The sequence below is a fragment of the Pelophylax lessonae genome (genome assembly GCF_965119305.1).
Source record: "Pelophylax lessonae genome assembly, chromosome: 3".
NCBI lineage: Eukaryota > Metazoa > Chordata > Amphibia > Anura > Ranidae > Pelophylax > Pelophylax lessonae.
The window spans coordinates 324,367,948-324,390,966 of NC_138770.1; the positions used below are offsets into that span (position 1 = coordinate 324,367,948).

General features: G+C 41.0%; 1 protein-coding gene across 1 annotated transcript in view; it reads right to left on the reverse strand.

The window, feature by feature from the left end:
• Window positions 1-23,019, reverse strand: part of CSMD1 (CUB and Sushi multiple domains 1) — a 2,644,830-nt gene that overhangs the window by 979,753 nt on the left and 1,642,058 nt on the right. Inside the window, exon 9 of the mRNA XM_082250071.1 lies at window positions 14,999-15,123. Coding sequence (XP_082106197.1) covers window positions 14,999-15,123 — 125 coding nt within the window. The remainder of the gene's footprint in view (window positions 1-14,998; window positions 15,124-23,019) is intronic.

Sequence of the window (23,019 nt, forward strand, 5' to 3'; positions counted from 1 at the left end):
GGTTTGCCCAATTAGGGCACAGAAGACTCTCAGAGTCATGACTGCTAGAAAGTAATGATGACTGTGGCCAGTCATGGCTCATTAATCATAGACCCACCACACACTATAAAAGGTTCCTTCTCTAAGCAGCCATTTGCAGTGTAATTTTGGAGTGGAGATAGATAGAAGAGGGCTCTCTTCATTTCTACCAGTGACTTAGAGTGCTATAGTGTGCTATTATGATTCTAATGTGAGTGTAGAGTGTTAGTGTAATGTAAATATAGTGATAGTGCAGCATGAGTGTAGTGCGACCATTCCTTTTTACTCTAGTATCAGTTTAGTGTAAATTTGGTAATAGTGCAGCATCAGTATAGTGCAACTGTTGATTTTTACGGTCGTTTGAGTTTAGTGATTCAAGGCAGATTACCTGCAGTATATTGAAGTGTGTCAGTGTAGAGTGCCAGGGCAGTTTTACTACAGTATAGTAGTGAGTTAGGGCACTTTTACTGTAGTATATTGAAGTGCATTAGTGCAGTTTTACTGCAGTATATTGAAGTGTGTTAGTGCACTTTACTGCAGTATATTAAAGTGTAATCCATGGAGTGTGTCTGTGTAGTGAGTATTTAAGTTAAAGTACACCAAACACTACTTTCAATTAATTAAAGTGCATCCAAGTACACATTTCCACGTCTCTATTAAATTTTGGTAAAAAGACCCCCATCATGTCTGGGAGGCCAACAAGAAGAGGCAGGCATTCCCATGGCACTGTGGGGGGGGGGGGCAGTGTCTGTGTCCAGAGGCAAAGGCAGATGTGGTCTGTCCTTAGGGAGGGCACCATTTCCTCTGTTTAGTTAAGTTGCCCATGCTGTCCAGCCACAGCATGCAGAGGAGGTGGTAGCCTGGCTTACAAAACCATACTTATCCTCCATCACCCAAGCAGAGACTAGTGCACAGTCCACCACAGCTGCTAGAGTGGCTTATTCTGCCTCCATGTCCACAGATACCCCTGCCATAGCCCCAGCATCATGCATGGAGGAGTTAGCTGAGTTATTTGAACATAGCGTCAGCCACTTGCTCCTTGATGATGCGCAGCCATTACTTGATTTGGATGTTGGTTCTTACTCTGAGGTTGAGGAAGGTGGGAACGTGAGCCTACAGAGAGGGGAGAACACTGGTAACAACAAATAGGCAGTCATGTTCCTCCAGCTGCAGCGTATTGCTAAGTTTGCTTCAGTTATGAGTTTGGGGGCATGATGATGATAAGGTCACTGATGTGACTTGGGTGCTACTGGATAGAGCAGAGGAGGAAAGTGAGGGTGAGCCACAACCCTAACGAGGCAACCATCACTGAACTGTAGAGAGCAGCTACCCTATTGCATCACATTGTGGAGCTGTTATCTCCTGGCCCACTTCTCAGAGCTTAGCTATCTGGATCTTTTTTTAGCACATGTGCAGCCAATCGCACTGTTGCAGTTTTCAAACTTTGCCTCAAGCACATCAAGCGTGGCAAAAACACCAGCTTTTTGGGTACCACATGCTTGAAAAGGCATGTAACCTCCCACCACTCAGCCTATCGGTAAGAGCACCTAAAAGCCACACAAAGGGGATGCAGTTCTGCTCCTACCCACCTTTCAGGTCTACCCCCATTACATCTTATGACCTCTCTGCAGCCTCCACTGACTGGGATGATGGTATAGTGAAGGGTATCACAGGTCCTTGCAGAACATCTACCAGCAGCACACCACCAGCTGTAGACTATAGCAGGCAAATTTATCTGCCCCAGCTGCTATATCCAAAAGAAAAGAAAAATATGGTCACTTCCACACACATGGCAAGTGTCTAAATTCAAGCTTGTCAAAGCTGCTTGCTTTACAACTCCTGCCTTTCCATCTGGTAGATTCTGCCCCCTTCTGTGAATTTGGAGAATGTGCTGTACCACAATGGCAAGTTCTTAGTTGCTATTTATTTTCATGTAAGACCATTGAGGCTCTGTACCATCACATGGAAGGCAACTGCTGCCACATGGTCCAGCAAGCATGGTCAGAGACAATATATATTGTTCTCAGCACACTGGATAACTCTGCTGGCAACTCAGAAGCATGCAGGACAGGGCTTAGAGATTCAGCTAGTTTTGCAGCCACATCTCCACACAGCTAGTGGTAATGATGCAAGATTTGTCAGATCTACCCTCTCCTCCTCCTCCCCCATGCCCTCCTCTGCTGAATTGTCCAATGAACCACTAGTACTCCCTAAGTATTCAAGGGGCTATTCAATGAGTTAGACAAAAAATGCCATGCAGTGCTTCAGCTGGTCTGTCTCTGGAGCCACACCGGAGCTAAGCTTATATTAGCTCTGCGGGGGAAGGCCAAGAGGTGGTTCATGCCACACTAGCAGGAGCCAGGAATGGCGGTGTGTGATACAGGGTACTAACCTTCTGTCTGCCTTAGACAAAGAAAGTTGACACATGGGCCAAGCCTGGCTCAGCATTTCCTTAACAGGTACCCAGGGTTGGAAGATCTACTAAAGCAGGCCAGAAGAGTCTGTAGCCATTTCAGGCAGTCATACACAGCCAGTGTTCAGTTGGCTGAAATTCAGCGAGAATTCCTGTCCCATAAACCAACTGATTTGTGACATGGTGAATCTTAACTTTGGCAATGCTGCAGAAGCTGCACATGCAACAGAGGGCCCTCAACGAGTACTTGTGTCAGTGTGGCACAACAACAGGCTTAGGCCAGCTCGGCTTTTTTCCCAATGCCAATGGCTGCTGATATAGGATGCATGCAGTGTACTGTCACCATTTGAGAAGGTGACAAGGATGGTGAAATGTGACAATGCATGCATCAGTGACACAATCCCGGTTGTGTTCCTGCTGGACTAGGCTCTGCAGGGAATTATGGACAGTGCACTTGTGGCAGAGCAGTGGGAGGAAGAGGAGGAGGGAGGATTCTGGCAGTTTTAGAAGCATTGAAGCAGAGTACAACATACATTAAACCTTAAGAGATGATTTTTCATCTCCAGAACCCTTGGGAGTAGAACATGGCTGGGAGGTGGCAGTTCCAGATACTGTAACCCTCAGTGACCACAAAGACTCTGCTTCTCAAGCCTCCGCAAACTTGCGGTGTATAGGCTTCCTCATTCTCCAAAGCCTACGAAAGGACCTAAGAATTTGTGGCATCAAGGAGAAGGTATTGGCTGGCAACCCTCCCTGACCACCATTACAAGTGGAAAATCTCAGAACTTATCCCATACTCACAGAGGGAGCAGAGGATGAACTATCTTGAGGAGACCTTAAAGAAGAGTTTAGGTAATACCTTTCCAGACTCTGCTAGGTTACAGTCTCATGGAAAGGCTGTAGCGGTGGAGAAGAGGGCCACCTCGGTAATGCACCCCGGGCTGCCAGCTTCCACATCCCATCACCAGTGTCTTCATCATAAGGTGGGAGATTATCAAGAGGTGAAAACAGACATGGAGAGCTTTCCAATTGATGATCCACTGGGTTACTGGGTCATGAGAATAGACCGTTGGCCAGAATTTGCCCAGTATGCAATAGTTTCACTTTAAGCATCATTAAAATCACTTCTCCTTTAAAAACGATTGTTTAAAAAAAAAAAAATTTGCATTGATACATGTCTCCCAGAGCAGTATCCAGGTCCCCATACACTTTTTTTGGCAATAACTTGCAAATAAGCCTTTAAAATTAGGACTTCCATGTAGGTGTCCCATAGACTTTAATAGAGTTTGCATGTTCGCTAGAACTTTTTCCCTGTTCGAGATGTTCTGGTGCAAACCGAACGGGGTGGGGGGTGTTTGGCCAATCCCTACACGGTACAGATGCACCACTTTACAGACAGACTAAGTGGACCCCCAGGCACTATATTAAAAGGAATTTTTCATTGCTATTATTTCACTTTAAGCATCAGTAAGTCACTGCTCATTTAACCGCTTTATGACCGCCTGCCGCAGTTATACTGTGGCAGGCAGCCGCTCCTGCGCGAACCGCCGTAACTGTACATCAGTCATGAGCAGGAGGCTAGGGGGCAAGCACGCGTGGAAGCCAATGAAGCGGGCAGACGGCTCCAATTGACGCCTGACACCCGCGATCGTTCCCCGCTGAGAGAGAAGAATGGTCAGCTGTTGTAAACACAGCTGACCGTTCTTCTCCCTGGAATTATCATAGAGCCCATGATCCTTCTATATAGGAACACTGGTCTCTATGGTCATTTCAAAAGCCACCCCCCCCCCCAATTAGAATCACTCCCCTAGGCTCACATTTAACGCCTTGATTACCCACAATGTTAACCCCTTCCCTGCCAGTGTCATTATTACAGTAACAGTGCATATTTTTAGCACTGATTACTGTAGTAATGTTACTGGTCCCCCCAAAAGTGTCAAAAATGTCAGTCAGGGGTCCGATATGTCTGCTGAAATGTCGCAGTCCCACAAAAAAAATGCAGATCGCCACCATTACCATTCAAAAATAAAAAAAAAAACATAGTTAGTGGACGCAAACCAATCAAAATACGCTTATTGCAATTTTTTTACCAAAAATATGTAGCAGAAAACAAATTGGCCTAAAATGTTAAAAAAATTTTGATTTTTAAATATTTTTTTGGGGAATGTTATATAGCAGAATGTGAAAAATATAGTTTGTTTTTTTTCAGAATTGTCGTTATTTTTTTGTGTATAGCACAAAAAATAAAAATTGCACAGATGATCAAATACCACCAAAAGAAAGCTCTATTTGTGGGAAAAAAAGGACATAAATTTTGTTTGGGCACAGCATAGCACGACCGTGCAATTAAAGTCATGTAGTGCCAAGTTGAAAAAAGTGGCCTTTTAATACCCCTTTAACGTTCTGCTCCACCGTTTGGTAGAGCACATTTTGAGTCACGCTAACTCATTGAAAAATGTGTTTTAATTATTTCAACCTGATTAAGCCATTTCTACAATTTGGTTAATGCATACTATACAAAATAAATCCACTAGATGTCGCTGTGTTATCGAATAGGTTGGCTTCTTACATCGTCTCCTAACGGGAATTAGCTATTGACAAAATCACTACAGTACAGAATCTCAGTATAGAATCTCTCGGATTGGCTGATTTTTCAAACGTCAGCACAGTTATTTGACGTATACTTGTTTTAAAAGGGGTTACTTAACATAATTATGTAACTTAATATAACAAAAAAATGTCTAGCGTGGGTTTAATAATTTTAGAAAAACATGCTCTACCAAACGGTTTATTTGACCGTTTATGGTAAAATTAGCAACAACAGTAAATATGCTAATGTGAGGTAAATTTGTCATAAATTTAGTGATGGAAAGATAACAAATGTAAGAGTTTTATGAAAAATCAACAACTAAAAAACAACAACTTAAAAACAACAAATGTTGTTCATATAATATATTTAAGGGGGCAAATCCTTCCCTTTTTAAAGTGGTTAAAAATTGTGTTTTTTATAATCTTTTTTTTTTTCATTGATACTTGTCCCCCAGGGCAGTATCCAGTCCCCCACCCAATTTTTCCAGTTCGGGTCCTATAGACTTTAATGGGGTTTGTTATTCGGTTCCAAACTTTTGCGATGTTCAAAAGTTCTGGTGTGAACCGAACATAGTGTCATTGGGCCCATCTCTATTTTTCAAATCCAAATGAACTGAACCCAAGTACATTTGGCTTATCTCTACTGCCTAATCACTTCCCATGTTTCTTGTTCCCTTGTACTAGTCATCCTGATGCTGCTACCTGCGCCTGCTTACAGTAAACCCCATTCTATTCCTGGCCCCAATACTCACCTGTTTTATCTGATGTGGCTCCCACTGACCCAGCTTGTCCTCTTACTGCTTGCATATAGTCAGTTAGTTGGGTTGCTTGTTACTTTGATATTGTATTTAGATATTGTTAGGCTTGGCTATAGCTCCATTAATTGTTAGATTCCACTTATATAGAGTATTTTTTTAGTTTGGTTATTAGTCAGTTAGGTTGCCTTCACTGTCAGGGCTGGGATAACAGGTGGACAGGAGGGGCACATGCTCTGGGTGCAGGGTTGTCAAATGGGGAGAGGGGATGTTGTGTTGTGAGATGCAGGTGAAAATGTTCATAATCCACAGCACTAATAACCGTCTTCACCCAGCAGTGTCCAGAGCTCGGTCCAGGTCAGCATGAAGAGACCAAGGTGTACCTGCTCCACCTCCCAAGTCTCAACCAAAACTGCCTCTGAAACCTCTAATATACCATGCTGTCACCACATATACCTACACAGGCAGTGGAAGAAAAACCCCAAAAGAAGTGCAACGCAACCACATTCATGCTACAATGACATAAATAAATCAATCAATAATTGTATTACCCACATGAAAAATATTTGTGAAAATATATGGGTATATACCAATATAAATTAGGGAAGCAAATAACCCTAAAACATATGTGACATATTTGAATAAATACAAAAGTGAGTCCAAAATCACAAGAAGTGTCCCTTTGTTCAGAAATTCTCAAAGTTAAATATATAGAAGAAAGTCTTGCATAGAGAACAGTGCTCCAAAAATTTCAACAAAATCTTGCGTGAAGAAAGTGTTTCAAACAATGTCTTGCTCCACAGTGTACCACCACCCCACACTCTGGCCCTTTACCTCACTATTAGACCTACACAATAGTAATGATCTAAAAAAACTTGTCCCATTATTAGGTATATATCCAGATGTATCTTCAGCCCCACTGGTATGCTATATCCTGGTATGGTATACCACACCAGTGGGGCTGAAGATACTTTTGGATATATATATATACCCAATATTGGGATAAGCGTTTTTAGACCTTACCATTGTGTAGGTCTATTCATGAGGTAAGGGGCCACAGTGTGAGGTGGTGGTATACTATGGTGCAATAGCACTTTTTTGGAGCGCTGTTCTCTATGCAAGATTTTCTTCTATATATTTCACTTTGAGGATTTCTGCACAAAGGACACGTGGGGAATACTATTATTAAATAATTTATGTATGTCATTGTAGCACGGATGTGATTGTGCTGCACTTAATTTGAGGTTTTTATTTTATTGATGATCGCACACACCCTAGTGCTTGGCTACTGCACTTATGATTATAGATACTTTGGGTAAAGTGCGGAGTCATTTTTGTTTTTTTTACAGGCAGTGGAAGGTTTACACAAAATAGAAAGTCATCTATGTACAGTGAATGCATGGTTTTTGAACATATGGAAGTAGATATATGTGTGGGTGTGTGCAGGTATGTATGTGAATATGTGTGTGTATGTATATATGTGAATATGTGTGTGTATGTATGTATGTACTGTATGTGACTATGTTTATTTGTGTGTATTTATGAGTGTGTGTATGTATACACACTGTACATTATCCACTCCTAACCCCTGCACTCTGTTACACACTCCTGACCCATGTGTTCTGTACTTTGCACACTCCTGATCCCTGCACTATGTACATTACACACTTCTGACCCTTGTACTCTGTACATTACACACTTATCCTGACCACTGCATTTTATACATACACTTGATCCCTAGGCTCCGTATGTTACATTCTTCTGACCCAGCAGGGAGTTTCCTGTGTATTTCTCGATCTGCATGAACCTCAGTTGGCAGACCTGGAGCTGTGCAATGATGCTGAGACAAGCATAATAGCAGTTAAGCCTGGGATCCCAGCTGCAGAAGATGACTGGGTGCACATATAGCAAGGCATTTATTAGAGCAATTATTCATCATACCAAGCAGGCCACAGTGAATGCTGATGGATACACTTTTTATTTTATATGGTTCTACTCATTTTCACTAAGTCAACAATGCAGTGGTAGTAGTCATTTAGAAGATAGGGGTTTGGTTCCCAGAAATAGAGATTGTTGTCTCCAAGCCTTTGAAAACTTTCACAAGCTGAAGAAAGACTGTAGCTTTTTAAAGTTTCAGTTTGGATTTTCTCTTCAGACCTTTTTTGACATTTGGTCAAAAAACATATTTGCACAAACTGGGGAGAATAATATACTGGATATTATAAACTGCAGGATATACATATCTACATAGAATATATATATATATATATATATATATACAGTATATATATATATATATACAGTATATATATATATATATATATATATATATATATATATATATGTATATATATATATATATATATATATATATATATACAGTATATATATGTATATATATATATATTTATATTACAATAAAAAACATAATAATTACTTAATAACTGGCCTTCAAAAAGCCTTAACAAAGCATATGCATATCAAGTGTCCCAATACACAATATGCTCATGCTTGTTTCAATCCAGCGACTCCCCATTAGAGAAGAAAAGATAATGATGACCGCTTGAAATCTTAAGCAAATACCCCTACTATTGAGAATCCTGTATTTATTCTGTAATCTGTAATCTGTATCTATGGTGGTGTTTTTTTTTTTCCATTACAAAAAACAGGCAAAACATGTCAAGCCAACAAAGCAAGTAAATTAAAATACCTTTTTTTTACACGTAAAGGAATTGAGGAAAATTGTTTTCATACTTACCGTAATTTTCCTTTCCTGGATCCTTCTCATGTCAGCCTACTATGGGTCAGCTCCGCCCCTCTGACCACTCTTGGACAACCTCTAACTAGCCTTTAAAGTGTGGCTGTCTCCTCTAGGAAACTGTTCCCTTACAAGCCTTGCAATGGCGAACTGGGTGGGAAATCCTCGGCTGACATGAGCAGGATTCAGGAAAGGAAAATTAAGTTAAGTATGAAAACAATTTTCCTCATTCCTGGACCTCCTCATGTCAGCTTACTATGGGACGTAACAAGCAATATCATTTCAGGAAAGGAGGGAATAAAGACTACAAAATAACTCAAACTGCTGTCTAAACTTATTTACACGAGAGACAGCCGCAGAAAATCATATGAAGAAGTTCCTCAGAAGGCAGCAAGGTCAGGACCATTATTTATCCCCTTAAAAGACCAAACTGATCCCAAGTAGGCCAAAGGGGAAGAACCAGATTGAATTCCTTTTCATACCTGAAAAAGGAGGAAGAGTGGTTTACCAGTTCACTTGGAATGTAGTCCATGGAAAGTTGGAACTTGGGAAAAAGGCATCTGACCGAAAAGACCTAAAGAAGGCTTTTTTTTTTTTTTTTTTTTTTTTTTACAAAAAGGCATAATCCTGATACTCTCTAGAGAAGCAAGTATCCATTCCCACAGAATGTAGGGTTTTCAATGAGTTGAATGCCATGTCATTCTCTAACCAATTTGTTGGCATACAACAAAATCTAAACTTGAAGGAGAAAAGGAATCCCAATTCTTCCGTGAAGAATCACGCAAGAAAACTGCCACCTGTGGTGATAAGTGGAATAGCCCGAATTTCTTCATTCTGCAATATGGAGCTTATTTTCCCTCTGGCAATATAAAATGATCACAGGTACCACATTTCAACCTACACACCATTAATTTCTGCCTTCCAGAATATGGATGGAAATACTAGTCTCCTGGATTATGAAATCATGGCAGCCAAATTGTCGAAATGGCCAACGAATCCTTGGAAGCATCCTGAAAATCAGCAGAGTTGAAAGGAAAAACAGCTTTCACATTTTAGCCAGGGTGCCCTGGTCTATGGTCTGAGAGTCCCAGGACCAGGAAAAGTAGAAAGGACACTGGGGATATCTATGCTGACACTACCAGACCTACGGGCAGCATAACCTAAAGTTTTAGAAAGAACCAAACTTGTTCCAGGTTGAGAGTCAATTCACAAGGATCTATGAATTTTATGGTCAAACAGACTGGTAAAACTCTGACCGTGGAAGATTTAATACCCTCCAAGATAAAACCTGCACTCGGGACAAAGGATAAAATTAGCATAATACACTCTAGAGGGGTAGACTCCCTCTTGGTGGACTAAGCAAATTACCATGGTCCTGTTGTCTTAAAAACACCCCCTGACCTCCTAAAAGAGACCGAATTGCTATCAGAACAAATCAGACTGCCTCTGGTTTCAATAGACTCAAACTGAGGTTGAGTCTTGCCATCTCTTATCCTTGGCATAAAGACCCACACACTGAGCACCCCAGTCCCAAGAACTGCTGTGTGTAGACACTAGTTTAGAGCGGCAAGATGGAGATCAAAAACCACAAAACCGTCACCCATACTCTCCTTCCCAACTCCATCTAAAAGAAAAGGAGGTGAAACTATGCTCCAGAGACAAACCTCTAAACCCCAGCAATAGGCAAGTTACTTGTTCCAAGACTGAGACACCCTGGATGCGCATGAGCTTCCACACCTGACACTACCCTAGGACTAAGGCCTGTTACAGAAAAGAGCACAACCAGGAAGAGAGAGAGAGCTATCAGTAAGAAAATAGCCCCTGTCCTGAGCTGCATGCAGGAATATCTAGATATTCAAAAAGGTGAGTTAGTCCCAGAGACGATCTCTAAAGGTTCTGGCCCATCCAAATTACTGGAATGCCTGAAAGATCTTTTTGGGTCAGTCAATAGAGCCCATGCCAATTGTAACCTAACAATAAGTAACCACAAGATCACACGAAGACTCTAAGGCTAGTATTGGGCCTAGCCTCCTCGCACACACGGCACTGGCGAGAGGCAAAGGGTCAATACAAGTGGGCTAATGGAACTGGGAAGAACCAACTCTCAGAGTTTAAGAATGGCAATCTCATTGTTGAGGAAAAATAAATTCTAGTCATCTACTTCACAACTTGCCCCTTGCCAGCCCAGGCATAGTGGAGGATAGAAAGACAAGCAAGCACACATCACTTGCTAATAGACAGAGCCTGTCCTCCACCTTCCTCCTGCATAAAATGCTCAGAGTTCTAGGCCCCAGAAGGATAGGCATGACTTTAGAGGGTCCTGCAGGCTAGAACAGTACCTAGCAGCAGCGCCCCTACTTAGCTTTAAGCAGGTTATCACTTGAGGAAATTAGTGCCATAAAGATTGATAGCACCCTCAAGAAGGTTCTGGGGAGAATGCCAACCAAAAAACATACCATGACCTAGGCCAAGTCATTGTCTGCTAAAAGTCATCGTCTAAACCTGAGAAGTGCTGGCAAACCAAGACTATAGGAATATGTAGACTAGTGTCTGCTAAGTCCAGAAAAGGGCACCAGCTTCCCTTCCTCACCACCAGAATAATGGTTTTCCAGGATTCTGTCATGAAGACAGGAACCTTCATAAACACATCCACGTACTTAGTACTAAGGTAAATCTAAAGCCCATCCGATGTTTGCGAGAGGGAATGAATATTTGTGCTCCACCTCTGCATCTGTATCGAAAGAATGCCCTGAGCCACAAAACACTCATTTAAACTGTTGACAGATTAGTGGAGCATGGGAGCTATGGTAAGGAACAGGAAACTGCTGCAGGGATGAGAACATTTAGCTATCATTGATACTCAAAAAGTTAAAAAGGTCTGCTAGGGTATGGGAGGCAATGCAAATATTGTACACTACTTTCTTTTTAAACCTGCATTTGACCGTAGCCCTAGAGCAAGGTAAACTAGGGTATGCAAACGCGGCCCTCCAGCTGATCCGAAACCACAAACCCCATAAGGCCTCTGCCTTGAGGAGGCATGCCTATGGTTGTTAGAGTTTTACAGAGCCCCAAGGACACAGAACATGTAAGGGCCCCCATGGACTTAGAGTGGTGAACTTTCCCCCACAGCACTGGGGCAGCTTGACCCCCAAAACCTAGAGAAGCTAAGTGCATGATAATCAGTATTACTGCCCTCTGCTGGTTAAGAGATATATGTGCTGCAGTACAGAACCTGGCATTCCCAGGTGGTCCCCCATCCATCTACTAACCAGGTCTAATCCTGATTAGCTTCTGAGATCAAGCACATTCAGGGTGGTGTGGCCATAGGCTATCTCTGCTAAGGGTACTCTGACGCTGTAGTCCTGGGGCATCTGCAAGAGACACTGTAGGCAAACAAGCCTTTACCTGCAAATAAGCCCTGGAGTCCTTGCTTATGCTGTTGTCTGTCGCCTGCCAACAGAAGTAACCTTGTTGTGGTAGGCTCTCTGCAGCATGTAGAAACAGTATTGTAAAGCAGTGCAAGCTATGTGCCAACACTTGGGTATGGTAACTACATCCAGTGTTCACAGTAACTTCGAGGCTATAAATAGTAGACAGGAGAACCTCTGCCTACACCATTAAGGCATAGACACATTCTCCCTCCTGGCAAGGTAGCTTCCCAGCACCTCATTGTGGCTAAGCATAATGAGAGGAAGATCATTGGAAAACCTCTTTAAGGTATTGCTGACACATCTTCCAAATTAGTGTTAAGCTGATGGGAAGCATTCGCCAATTGACAGCATTCACAGCTGTTTCAATATTTCAGTATGTGATCTACTGGGGAATTGAACCCCAGGTTGCAGGGTGCATATTTTGCATTCATCCCCACTACACCATGGAGTGAGCCTTGAAAGACATTTTTTACATGTTCTCCATCCTGACCACGTAGCCTTACCGCACTTGATTGTGGCTAAACACAATGTGAGGGAGATCCTTTCTGTCTCTTTAAAGGAGCTCTATCACATTCCTGCGGCTGGCATATATGAATTTACACACAAGACCGAGTCAAACTGACCCCAATCGATCAGGTCTATTCAGAGAGACCAACTAACAAAAATGTATTCCGTTCTGGCCACATGCATCGCTCTCTTTTTTTTTTACTTTTTTTTTTTTTAAAAGATAAAGAAAAACAAAACAAATTCCTTATAAAAAATCTTCAGTGCTTTGAGGCTGGCAGCAGCTTTAGACAAAAATACCCCAAGCTTCAACACAGGTAAGGAGACAAGGATGTGCACGTACTCACAGTGAGGGCGGCAGAGACCCAGTTTACACACAGAGGAAAAAGGAAGCCAGCTGCACCTGGAGACTGCCTCCACTGATTAAAAGCATCATGACAGCTCCACAGTTCCACAGTGACAGCTCCACAGTGATCAGAGGAAGGCCGGCTGGCCCCCTCCCCCCACTCCGGAGCATGCAAAACCACCGTCTCTAGTGGACTACAAGAGCCAGCAAGCTTGTTTAGGGGGAAAAAATACAGCAAAAAATTGCCAGCCAGCTTCATTGTCGGTCAGTGGTTGCAGCGCTGCTTATAAATATCTGTGCCAAATGATTTAAATATAAATATATAACAACAAGTGCATCTCTGAATATCAAAAAATATATAAAGTGCAAAAAATATCACATTATAAAGTGCAAAAAAGGTGCATAATCAATGTCCATAATACAGTCCTTTAAAGTAACAAAAGTGCTTGGTGCTTGCTCCGTGCTTGATTTGGGGTCACCCCCTGTGATAATCTACTTACCACAATGTGGTCAAAAACAGGCAAGGAATGCTGTTCATCATATACTTGAAATCCTTTAGGACTGTTAGGGCGATTGATGCCAGAAAGATCCTTTTCATAGCTTAGTAATCCTGGGTTTCCTCACAAAAACAAAAACTGATCATGGTGAAGATCGTTTGAATAATTGCATTTATTGAGGCAAACAAAGGGAATACTCACAAACATAGTATAAAAACATATATAGGAACTCGACACGGTGGTCAGCTGCTCCCGCAGCGTGCGCCTCACCGGCCGGAAGTGACTAGCAATTGGCCGAGCGGATTGCCACGTCACTTCCGGCCGGTGAGGCGCACGCTGCGGGAGCAGCTGACCACTGTGTCGAGTTCCTATATATGTTTTTATACTATGTTTGTGAGTATTCCCTTTGTTTGCCTCAATAAATGCAATTATTCAAACGATCTTCACCATGATCAGTTTTTGTTTTTGTGAGGAAACCTGGGATTACTAAGCTATGAAAAGGATCTTTCCGGCATCAATCGCCCTAACAGTCCTAAAGGATTTCAATTATATGATGAACAGCATTCCTTGCCTGTTTTTGACCACATTGTGGTAAGTAGATTATCACAGGGGGTGACCCCAAATCAAGCACGGAGCAAGCACCAAGCACTTTTGTTACTTTAAAGGACTGTATTATGGACATTGATTATGCACCTTTTTTGCACTTTATAATGTGATATTTTTTGCACTTTATATATTTTTTGATATTCAGAGATGCACTTGTTGTTATATATTTATATTTAAATAATTTGGCACAGATATTTATAAGCAGCGCTGCAATCACTGACCGACATTCCAAAAAGCACTAGCACTTTTTTCTTGCAGCAGGCAGCTTACACAGATTCTATTAATTTATTCATAGCACTCATTTATAACAATTCTTACCACAAGCGTGAGGTCTTCTAGTCTTACAGCCAGCTTCATTATCATAATTTATACTGTAACAATTACCAGGAAAGAACCTCCACTGGAATACAGCATCTGTTACAGTTTTTAACTGTCAAATAATGGTACTAGTAGGAAATGCAGCAATTTATACTGCAATGCAAATTTCCCCCTGCACCAAGGGGAACCCACCATTGAGGGAAATTTACAGCCCACAAGAAGGGGTCTTCTTGCCCAGGAGAGGCTTAACCTAGGAAGGCCCCAAGGAAAGGTAATTTTTTTTTTTTTTTTTTTTTTTTAAAGGTGTCCGGAGCGAGGACAGTTTCCTGGGGGAGACAGCTGCACTTTAAAGGCTAGTTAGAGGTTATCCTAGAGGGATCAGAGGGGTGGAGCTGACCCATAGTAGGCTGACATGAGGAGGTCCAGGGAAGTATATTTATACAGCAAGTTTCAACCTTAGAGAAAAAAGCAGTAAAGAATTTCATCACACTTTTAACTGGAGAATTGGAATTGGATTTCTAAACCGTTCTTTTGGAAAAGAAAGGGTAAAAAGCACAATTCAAGCCATTTCTGTGATTTTATTGTCATGTGTTTTTCAAGCAAACAGAGAATGCATTCTTAAGATAAACTGAATAGTATATTCAAGTCATGAAGAACATAGCCATGAGTAGCATGAATTAAAAAAAAAAAAAACATTTTAAAGAAATGTGCACTCTATAATTTTAAAGTATTTAAATTCAAACCTGCTTTTTCATTCGCTTACCTCGACAGATTGGTCTATGATCACTCCAAGCAGCAAGTGTGTCAGTCACTCTTTGACAAGTTATACTCTTCGAGCCTTGTAGCACATAATTATCATCACAGGAAAATTGGACATTGGCACCCACTCTAGAAATAGCCAGAAAGCAAACAAATATATTGTAAGAAAAGTAAATGATGGGCAACATTGCAATGTTTAGCAAAGAGGAAAACTGATATTGTAAAGTAAAAACTATATTCAATGTATTAGAATCTCTGACTTTTTTATTCTTGTAGAATGTAAAAAGAAATACCACCTTTGCATATAGGAATTTACATATAGATGAAACCACATTTTTTGAGTCAATAAGTGACAGGCATTATGATGGCAGTATGAAAAACGGTATACTGCTACAAACTGCTTGAAATTAGGACCATAGTTGGATGGAAGATGAAGACTTTTCCAATGCCTGGTGCAGTCTGTATTTGTAAACTACAAAACTGTTAAGACATCAGTGGCCTGAAATTTTCCTAACACATCCAAAAATTCAAGCTTATCGGTCACTGTGTTTACGAGAGGTGCACTTTCTCCACTGATAGCATGAGTGGAGTATATAACCCAAAAGTTATACTTAAAGTATTGATAGCATTGCAACATCCATGGTAGCAAAAATTAGATCTAGGGCTTCCATTTACGGCACTACATGAAGAGGAGGTGAGACCCCGGTGGCTCCCTTTAAACCTGCTCCTTGCCTACTTAAAAACCTGCTATAGGAGCTCACCTGCAGGCGATCCACTGGCTTATGGCATTGGGCACCTGCATGGATACATTTCTGGAGCATTCCAGCTCCCACTCCCACTCTCTGCCCCATCAGCCTGGTATACAGGAGCAGTGTACCTCTTCCAACATGGCAAGCACTGCTGCAGATGTCTCATGTGCACATACAGGGGAGTGCTCTACATCAAATGACATGACACACCCTCCATCCTCAGCTGCAGCCCACACTTTAGTTCTTCCAGGCTCAGAAGATTTCTCACATGCCCACATTGTAGAGGCTGTGGCAGTGCTACTAACTCCCACTATATCAGTAACTGTGGATAGTGCTGTAATGCAGGGCATTGATCAGCTCCATAAAAGAGTTGGGTGCTTAATCCCTGTGCATTTAGGAGACCAAACATAGGATTTCCCTTATGGAGTATGAGCTCCTGCAGGCAGCAAATGCCATGCATGTCCACGACCATGTTCTCCAGCTTCTTCAAGATAAGATAGAGGACTTCTCTATGGAACAACCTTCGTATACTAGGCCTACCCGACTCAATGAAGACAAACACTCTGTCACGCTTTTCCACCACCATTTCCTCAGCTTTGGGGATATAAAAATTGCTGCAATGTGAAAAGGTCACACAGACTGGACCAACCCCTGGAAAATAAAAAATCTCCTTGTCCAGTCATATCTCAACTATGCAGATAAGTAGCTGATCCTGCAATGCTACAGGTTTCAACGTGACCTCTATGTTGATGGACATCAGCTCCTTTTATTTCCTGATTGTTCGGCTGAAGTGTTCCACAAGCATATAGCCTTTTCTCCAATCTGCTCATCATTATTCCAACATCACATTAAATTCCCTTTTGCTTATCCCACCATTCTTCACATTACCATATCTGAAGGCTAGTGCCTCACTTTCCATTCTCCATAGGAAGCAAGCTCAGTTTCTGAGCTCCGCCAACCTACAACCTATCAGAGATGGTCTTTCAGCCAGGAAGGCAACTTTATCCCACAAAGCTCATCACAGCCCATGAAAGGAGGCCCACAAGAAAATGAAATATGGTGCTCCATCCAGTCAGAACATGGTTACTAGGGATGGCCTTGTGGTTCCCCCCCGCGGTTGGTTCACTGCAAATTTTGCTTGTTCGCAAATTCGCGAAAAGGCGGACTTTTGCTGATGTTCGTGGTGGCCATATTAGTTTACATTGGGGAGAACTTTGACCCATGACACAGCCATCAGGTGGAACGGGACAGCCAATTGAAACATTTCAGCACATGGCCATGCCCCCTATCTTATAAATAGACCAGAGCAGGCGGCAATTTCACATTCTGCTTTTTGTCAGTGTAGGTAAAGGTCTGCTGTGTTCATCAGGGAGAGATTGCCAGACACAAATAGCTCTTTTAAGATCCACAAAAGTCAGTTCAGGGCTGGTATTTCGGTATAGGTCTGCTCTTTTCAGTTTAGGGACAGGTATCCAGTCTACGCTCCAGGGACAGATAGAGATCGGCAGTGACACAAATCGCTCTGTTAATGTTCACAAAAGTAATTTAAAGGGCTGCAATTTATTTGGTATAGGTGTGCAGTTTCTGTTGAGTTTAGGGACAGGTATCCGGTGTGCTCTAGGGACAGATCAGCAGTGACACAAATCGCTCTGTTCTGGGATCATTTTATGATTACATCAACAGTAAGTGCACAGTATATGATCACCAGACACTCCTGGTCCCTAAATAAGCATCTGCTGACTATAGTTTTACTATGCAATCAACTGATAAGTAAGTGTACAGCAACAGTATGTGATCACCATACACACCTGTCCCCACATACAGTATATTAGAATGATATAACCTTTAATGCATGAGCCTGTAGTTCCTATATGTAACAAAGTGTGGATTGTGCATTTACAAGCCCATACACATAAATAAGTATACAGCAACAACAAACGTATAGTATGTGATCACCATTCTCACCTGTTCCAATATGTATTAGTATGATATAATATTTAATACATGATCCTGTAGTTCTTACATGTTTTAAAATGTGTAGATTCTGCATTTATGTGCACATATACATAGATAAGCATACAGCAACAATACGTGTATATTATGTGATCACCATGCACACCTGGTCCCCACATATATTGGATTGATACATTATATATAAATCTGCAGTTCCCATATGTACTAATATGCATGGAATGTGCTTTTATTTGCACATCTATACAACAGCATGGGTCTTTTACCATCCATTCAGTAGTGAACTGACCCTTAATATTGCCACACTAATCTACATTCCCAGTCATACGGTATACATAATGAACCCTTACTTTTGTATATACATGCATGTCTCTATATTTTTGTATTCCTCATCTGCATAACTTTGATTAACTCCATTGAATTACATTCTGTTATACAGACATGTTCTCAAGCACATTGTTTTACTATACTGAGCTTATTATGTGTTTTATATTGTTTTGATCCTTTTTTTAAAAATGCCTGCTATGTTCCGAGCTTGTACTGCTAAGATTATATAATGCAGCCACTGACATGGTATATTCCCATGTCTTGTGTCGCCTACAGCTCGTCCCATATTGTTTCTTAATCTGATCAGCACTTTACATCATCCCTGCCCAGCTTGCAAGCTCATTGACTTGTCATATGATCTCTTCCCTGCTCCTTCTCCCTTTAACTACTTCTGGGCCGGAAGGATTTACCCCCTAATGACCAGGCCATTTTTCGCGATTCGGCACTGCATTACTTTAACAGACAATTGCGCAGTCGTGTGACACTGTACCTAAATAAAATTGATGTCCTTTTTTTTCCCCCACAAATGCAAACCACCTTTTTTTTTGTGTTATAAGCAAAAAAAGAGCGACAATTCTGAAAAAAAAAAAAAAAAAAACAATACTTTTCACTTTCTGCTATATAACATTCCAAAAAAAAAAAATTAAAAATCACATTTTTTTTATCCTATTAGGCCAATCTGTATTCTGCTACATATTTTTGGTTAAAAGAAAATCGCAATAAGCATATTTTGATTGGTTTGCACAAAAGTTATTGTGTCTAAAAAACTAGGGGAAAGATTTATGTCACTTTTATTTATTTCTTTACTAGTAATGGCGGCGATCTGCGACTTGTGAAATGAACACAGAGACCTTTGATCCTAAAAAGGAGGATCACAGGTGCTCTGTGATCATTTCAGTTAGAACAACGGTTCTGCTGTGTTTACAACTCTCTCTCAGCGGGGACCGTTTGCTGGTGCCCGGTGGCAATCGCGGCCACCCACCCCGTGGATCAGCATCCCCGCTGCCTAACTTGCCCCCAGGAGTGCTCCCGCAAACCGCCATACATGTACGGTGGTTTGCGCAGCCGAGCCAGCCTGCCGCAGTATATCAAGTATATAAGTATATAAGTGGGTAATAGCTGGCTCGCCACTCTGGGGTTTAGGTTTTGAAGATGGAGCATTTGAGCATGCTCCGAAAAAACTCACCTTCCCCTTGCTGATGTCACTTCTGCCCACTGTGTTCCACGGTGGTTCCAGACAGTGCGACAGCTGCTTGGCTGCACAGTCACAGGGAATACCATCTCAGGGGAACTTCATGGATTGATGAGCCTGTTTACTCCATAATCATGTAAGTATTTTTAACTTTTGCCTTTTAATAAAATTGCTGACATACTGCACTTTGTAGTGCCTTCTCTGCATATCTCACCCTCCTACTCCTGTTTTACTTTGTCTTATTTTTGGTATTATTGTTTATTATTTATTTATACTTTCAAGGTCGTGCATTACCCCCTTTTAGACAACTATATACATTGCCAAAAGTATTGGGACACCTGCCTTTATGAGCACATTAACTTTAATAGCATCCCTGTCCTAGTCCACAGGGTTCAATATTGAGTTGGCCCACCCTTTGCAGCTATAATAGCTTCAACTCTTCTGGGAAGACTGTCCACAAGGTTTATAAGTATGTCTATGGAAATATTTGACTCTTCTTCCAGAAGCACTGATGTTGGAGAGAAAGCCAGGCTCGCAGTCTGCGCTCCAATTCATCCCAAAGGGTACGGATGCAAAAGTGTAGATTTATTAAAGAGGAAGAGAATTTGGACTGTACTGTATAAATTAAATGTTCACTTAGTAGATATAGTGAAGATGTGTTCATTTAAAAAAATCCAAATATGTGTAAGCAAAACAGTTTTTACCCTCTTCACATGATTGGGTATTCAAAGTTAACACACATTTATAATTATTCAACAGGCTAAGTGAATAATCACAATACAAAATGGACGTTCTTAAAATCATTTGTAAATTGACACCAAAGTGAGAGAGGGTATAATAAAGTTGGACTGCTTAACCCTACTATTGCAAGAAAAATAAATAAAGCTAATCTTGGGGAATATTTATAGAGCAGTGAATGTGTGATTCACAAAATATTTACTGCAGGTATACATGCATTTTTTAAAATACAGGGAATGATTAACCACCTGTGAATGTTTTATGAATGTAAAAATCATTCCTTTAAAAATATGCCCCTAACATGTATTTAGTAATTTTAATAGTTCTTTATCCTCAAACAATATCCTTTTTTATTGCACAAGGCTTCTTATTATTTTTGAGTTTTTTAATGGCTAAAGCTATTCATGTCAGTTACTGTTAGCCGTACTAGTACTAGGATCTGGTTTATAATAATTGCATGATATTGATATTTCTCATGATTTACTCTTATCAAACCAGCATGCTGCAAATTTAGTATTTCCTTCATCAAAATAAAGTTCTTTACACAAGATGTACTGTATGTTCACATAATTTATTCTCAATTGCATTCCATTGATTTGTTCTTTAATATTGTGTGGCTCTGGCTCAAAACAGACAAATGTACCCTAAGGCCTGCTCACATGGGATATATGATGCAAACTGACATGTTTATCCTGTTCCATGTCTCTATTTTTGTATAGGCTACCCATGTCATTTTCTTGTGGCATTATTATTTCCTTCATGTGCCTAAAGCATCATAATAAAATTGTAAATTGTGTATGTAGACTTGACACTGACAGGCATGTGAGTTATTAGAACAGATCATATACATATGATAAATAGATGTGTCGTGTACATTATTTTTTTAATGTGATTTTGTATTTAGTTTCAGCAGTAAGGTAAAATAATGTATAAATTAATTATAGTTTTCACGTATCCTTTTGTACGTGCATTTCTACGACTGGTAGCAAAGAGTTAAGCATACCGTACTGTGCAAAACTCTTGGACACATGTGAAAAAATGCTGTAAAATTAAGAATGTTTTGCAGAATTAGAAGTGCTAAAAGCTTATTTTTTTATCAATTAACAAAATGAAAAGCAAATGAACAGAAGAGAAATCAAAATCAAATCAAAATTTGGTGTGTCCAGCCCCTAGGTACACTTGTACACAGTTTTTGAAGGAACTCAGCAGTAGGTGCTCTGGACTGATGAGTCAAAATTTGAAACATTTGGCCTAGCAGTAGGAAGTTTGTTCACGAAGGGCTAGGAAGTGGTACAATAATGAGTATCTGCAGGCAATAGTGAAGCATGGTGAAGGTTCCTTGCAAGTATGGGGATGCATTTATGCAAATTGAGATGGAGATTTGGTCAGGATCAATGGTGTTCTCAATGCTGAGAAATACAGGCCAGATACTTATCCATAATGCCATACCATCAGGGATGTGTGTGATTAGAGTCAATTTTTTTCTGCAGCAGGACCCCAAACATCCAGCCAATGTCATTAAAATCTATCTTCAGTGTAAAAAAAAAAAAAAAACAAGGAGCCCTGGAAGTGATGGGTTAGCCTCCACATAGCCCTGATCTCAACATAATTAAGTTTGTCTGGGATTACATGAAGAGACACAAGGATTTAAGGCATTCTACATCCACAGAAGTTATGTGGTTAGTTCTCCAAGATGTTTGGAGCAACCTACCTCTCAAGTTGAAAAGTTAAATATAAAACACCAAATATTGATTTGATTTGGATCTTTCTTCTGTTCTTTTACTTTCCATATTGTTAATTGAACAAAATAAAAACTATTAACACTTCTATTTCTGAAAGCATTCTCTGCCTACAGCATTTTTTTTCACACCTGCCTAAAACTTTTGAAATGTTGTATAGAAATATATATACTGTATATATATAGCAGGTTGGTTACTGCATTTACACCCAGCATTCTGGTGGTCCTTTTTTGGGGAATGAGAGGTAAAAATAAACTTCTGGTGCCTCCTCTCTGTGCTTCTTTTAGAGAGTTTTTAGACAGGATGTTCCCGATCCTTTCCTTGGGATTTAGTTGTAAAGTCAGAAGGCTTTTTATCTTAATTAGAGTTGAGCGAACACCTGGATGTCCGGGTTCGGCGGTTCGGCCGAACTTGAAAAAAAAGTCCGGATTCCTGACCCGAACTTAACCCGAACTTTACCCCGATCCCGAACCCCATTGAAGTCAATGGTGACCGGAACTTTTGAGCACTAAAATGGCTCTAAAAAAAACATGGAAAGGGCTAGAGGGCTGCAATGGCAGCAAAATCTTCTTAAGAGCATGGCAAGTGCTCTGCAAACAAATGTGGATAGGGAAATAATATAAAAAATCATAAAAAACATAAAAATAAAAAATAATCATCTTGATCTAGGAGGACGAGGCCCATATGGAGTAGGAGGTTGAGGTGGCGGTGGATGTGGCGGTGTAGGTGGAAGCGGCGTTGGAGGAGGACGAGGTAGCCAACACTGGTTTTTGTTTTTAATTTTACATTTCTTTTTAAATTAGGGTACACCCCAAAAAGAGTGAGATAGATCAAAAATTCAACAATGGCTGGGTAAGGCCGGTATACATGTATATTCTGCACAAGGTACGGACAAGTCCTGTGGGATCCATGCCTGGTCCATTTTAATGAACGTGAGCTTGTCCACATTGGCTCTGGACAGGCGGCTACGCTTGTCTGTGATAACGCCCCCAGCCGTGCTAAATACACGTTCAGATAATACACTGGCTGCAGGGCAGACCAGCACCTTCAAGGCATAAAGGGCAAGCTCAGGCCATGTGCCCAATTTGGAGACCCAGAAGTTGAAGGGGGCAGACCCGTCATTCAGTAAGTGTAAAGTACGTAAGGAACGGTATATGGTATATGGCAATGAACGGTGATGGCGGCAGGGTATTTTTTTCCCCCCTTCTGGGTTGAGTCTGGCCTTGGAAAAGGTATTTGTCCCTGGTTGTGGGTCGGGCTCTCCCAAAGCTGTCTAAGTTCTGAGGCCTTCTGGTAGGGACAGGGCTGC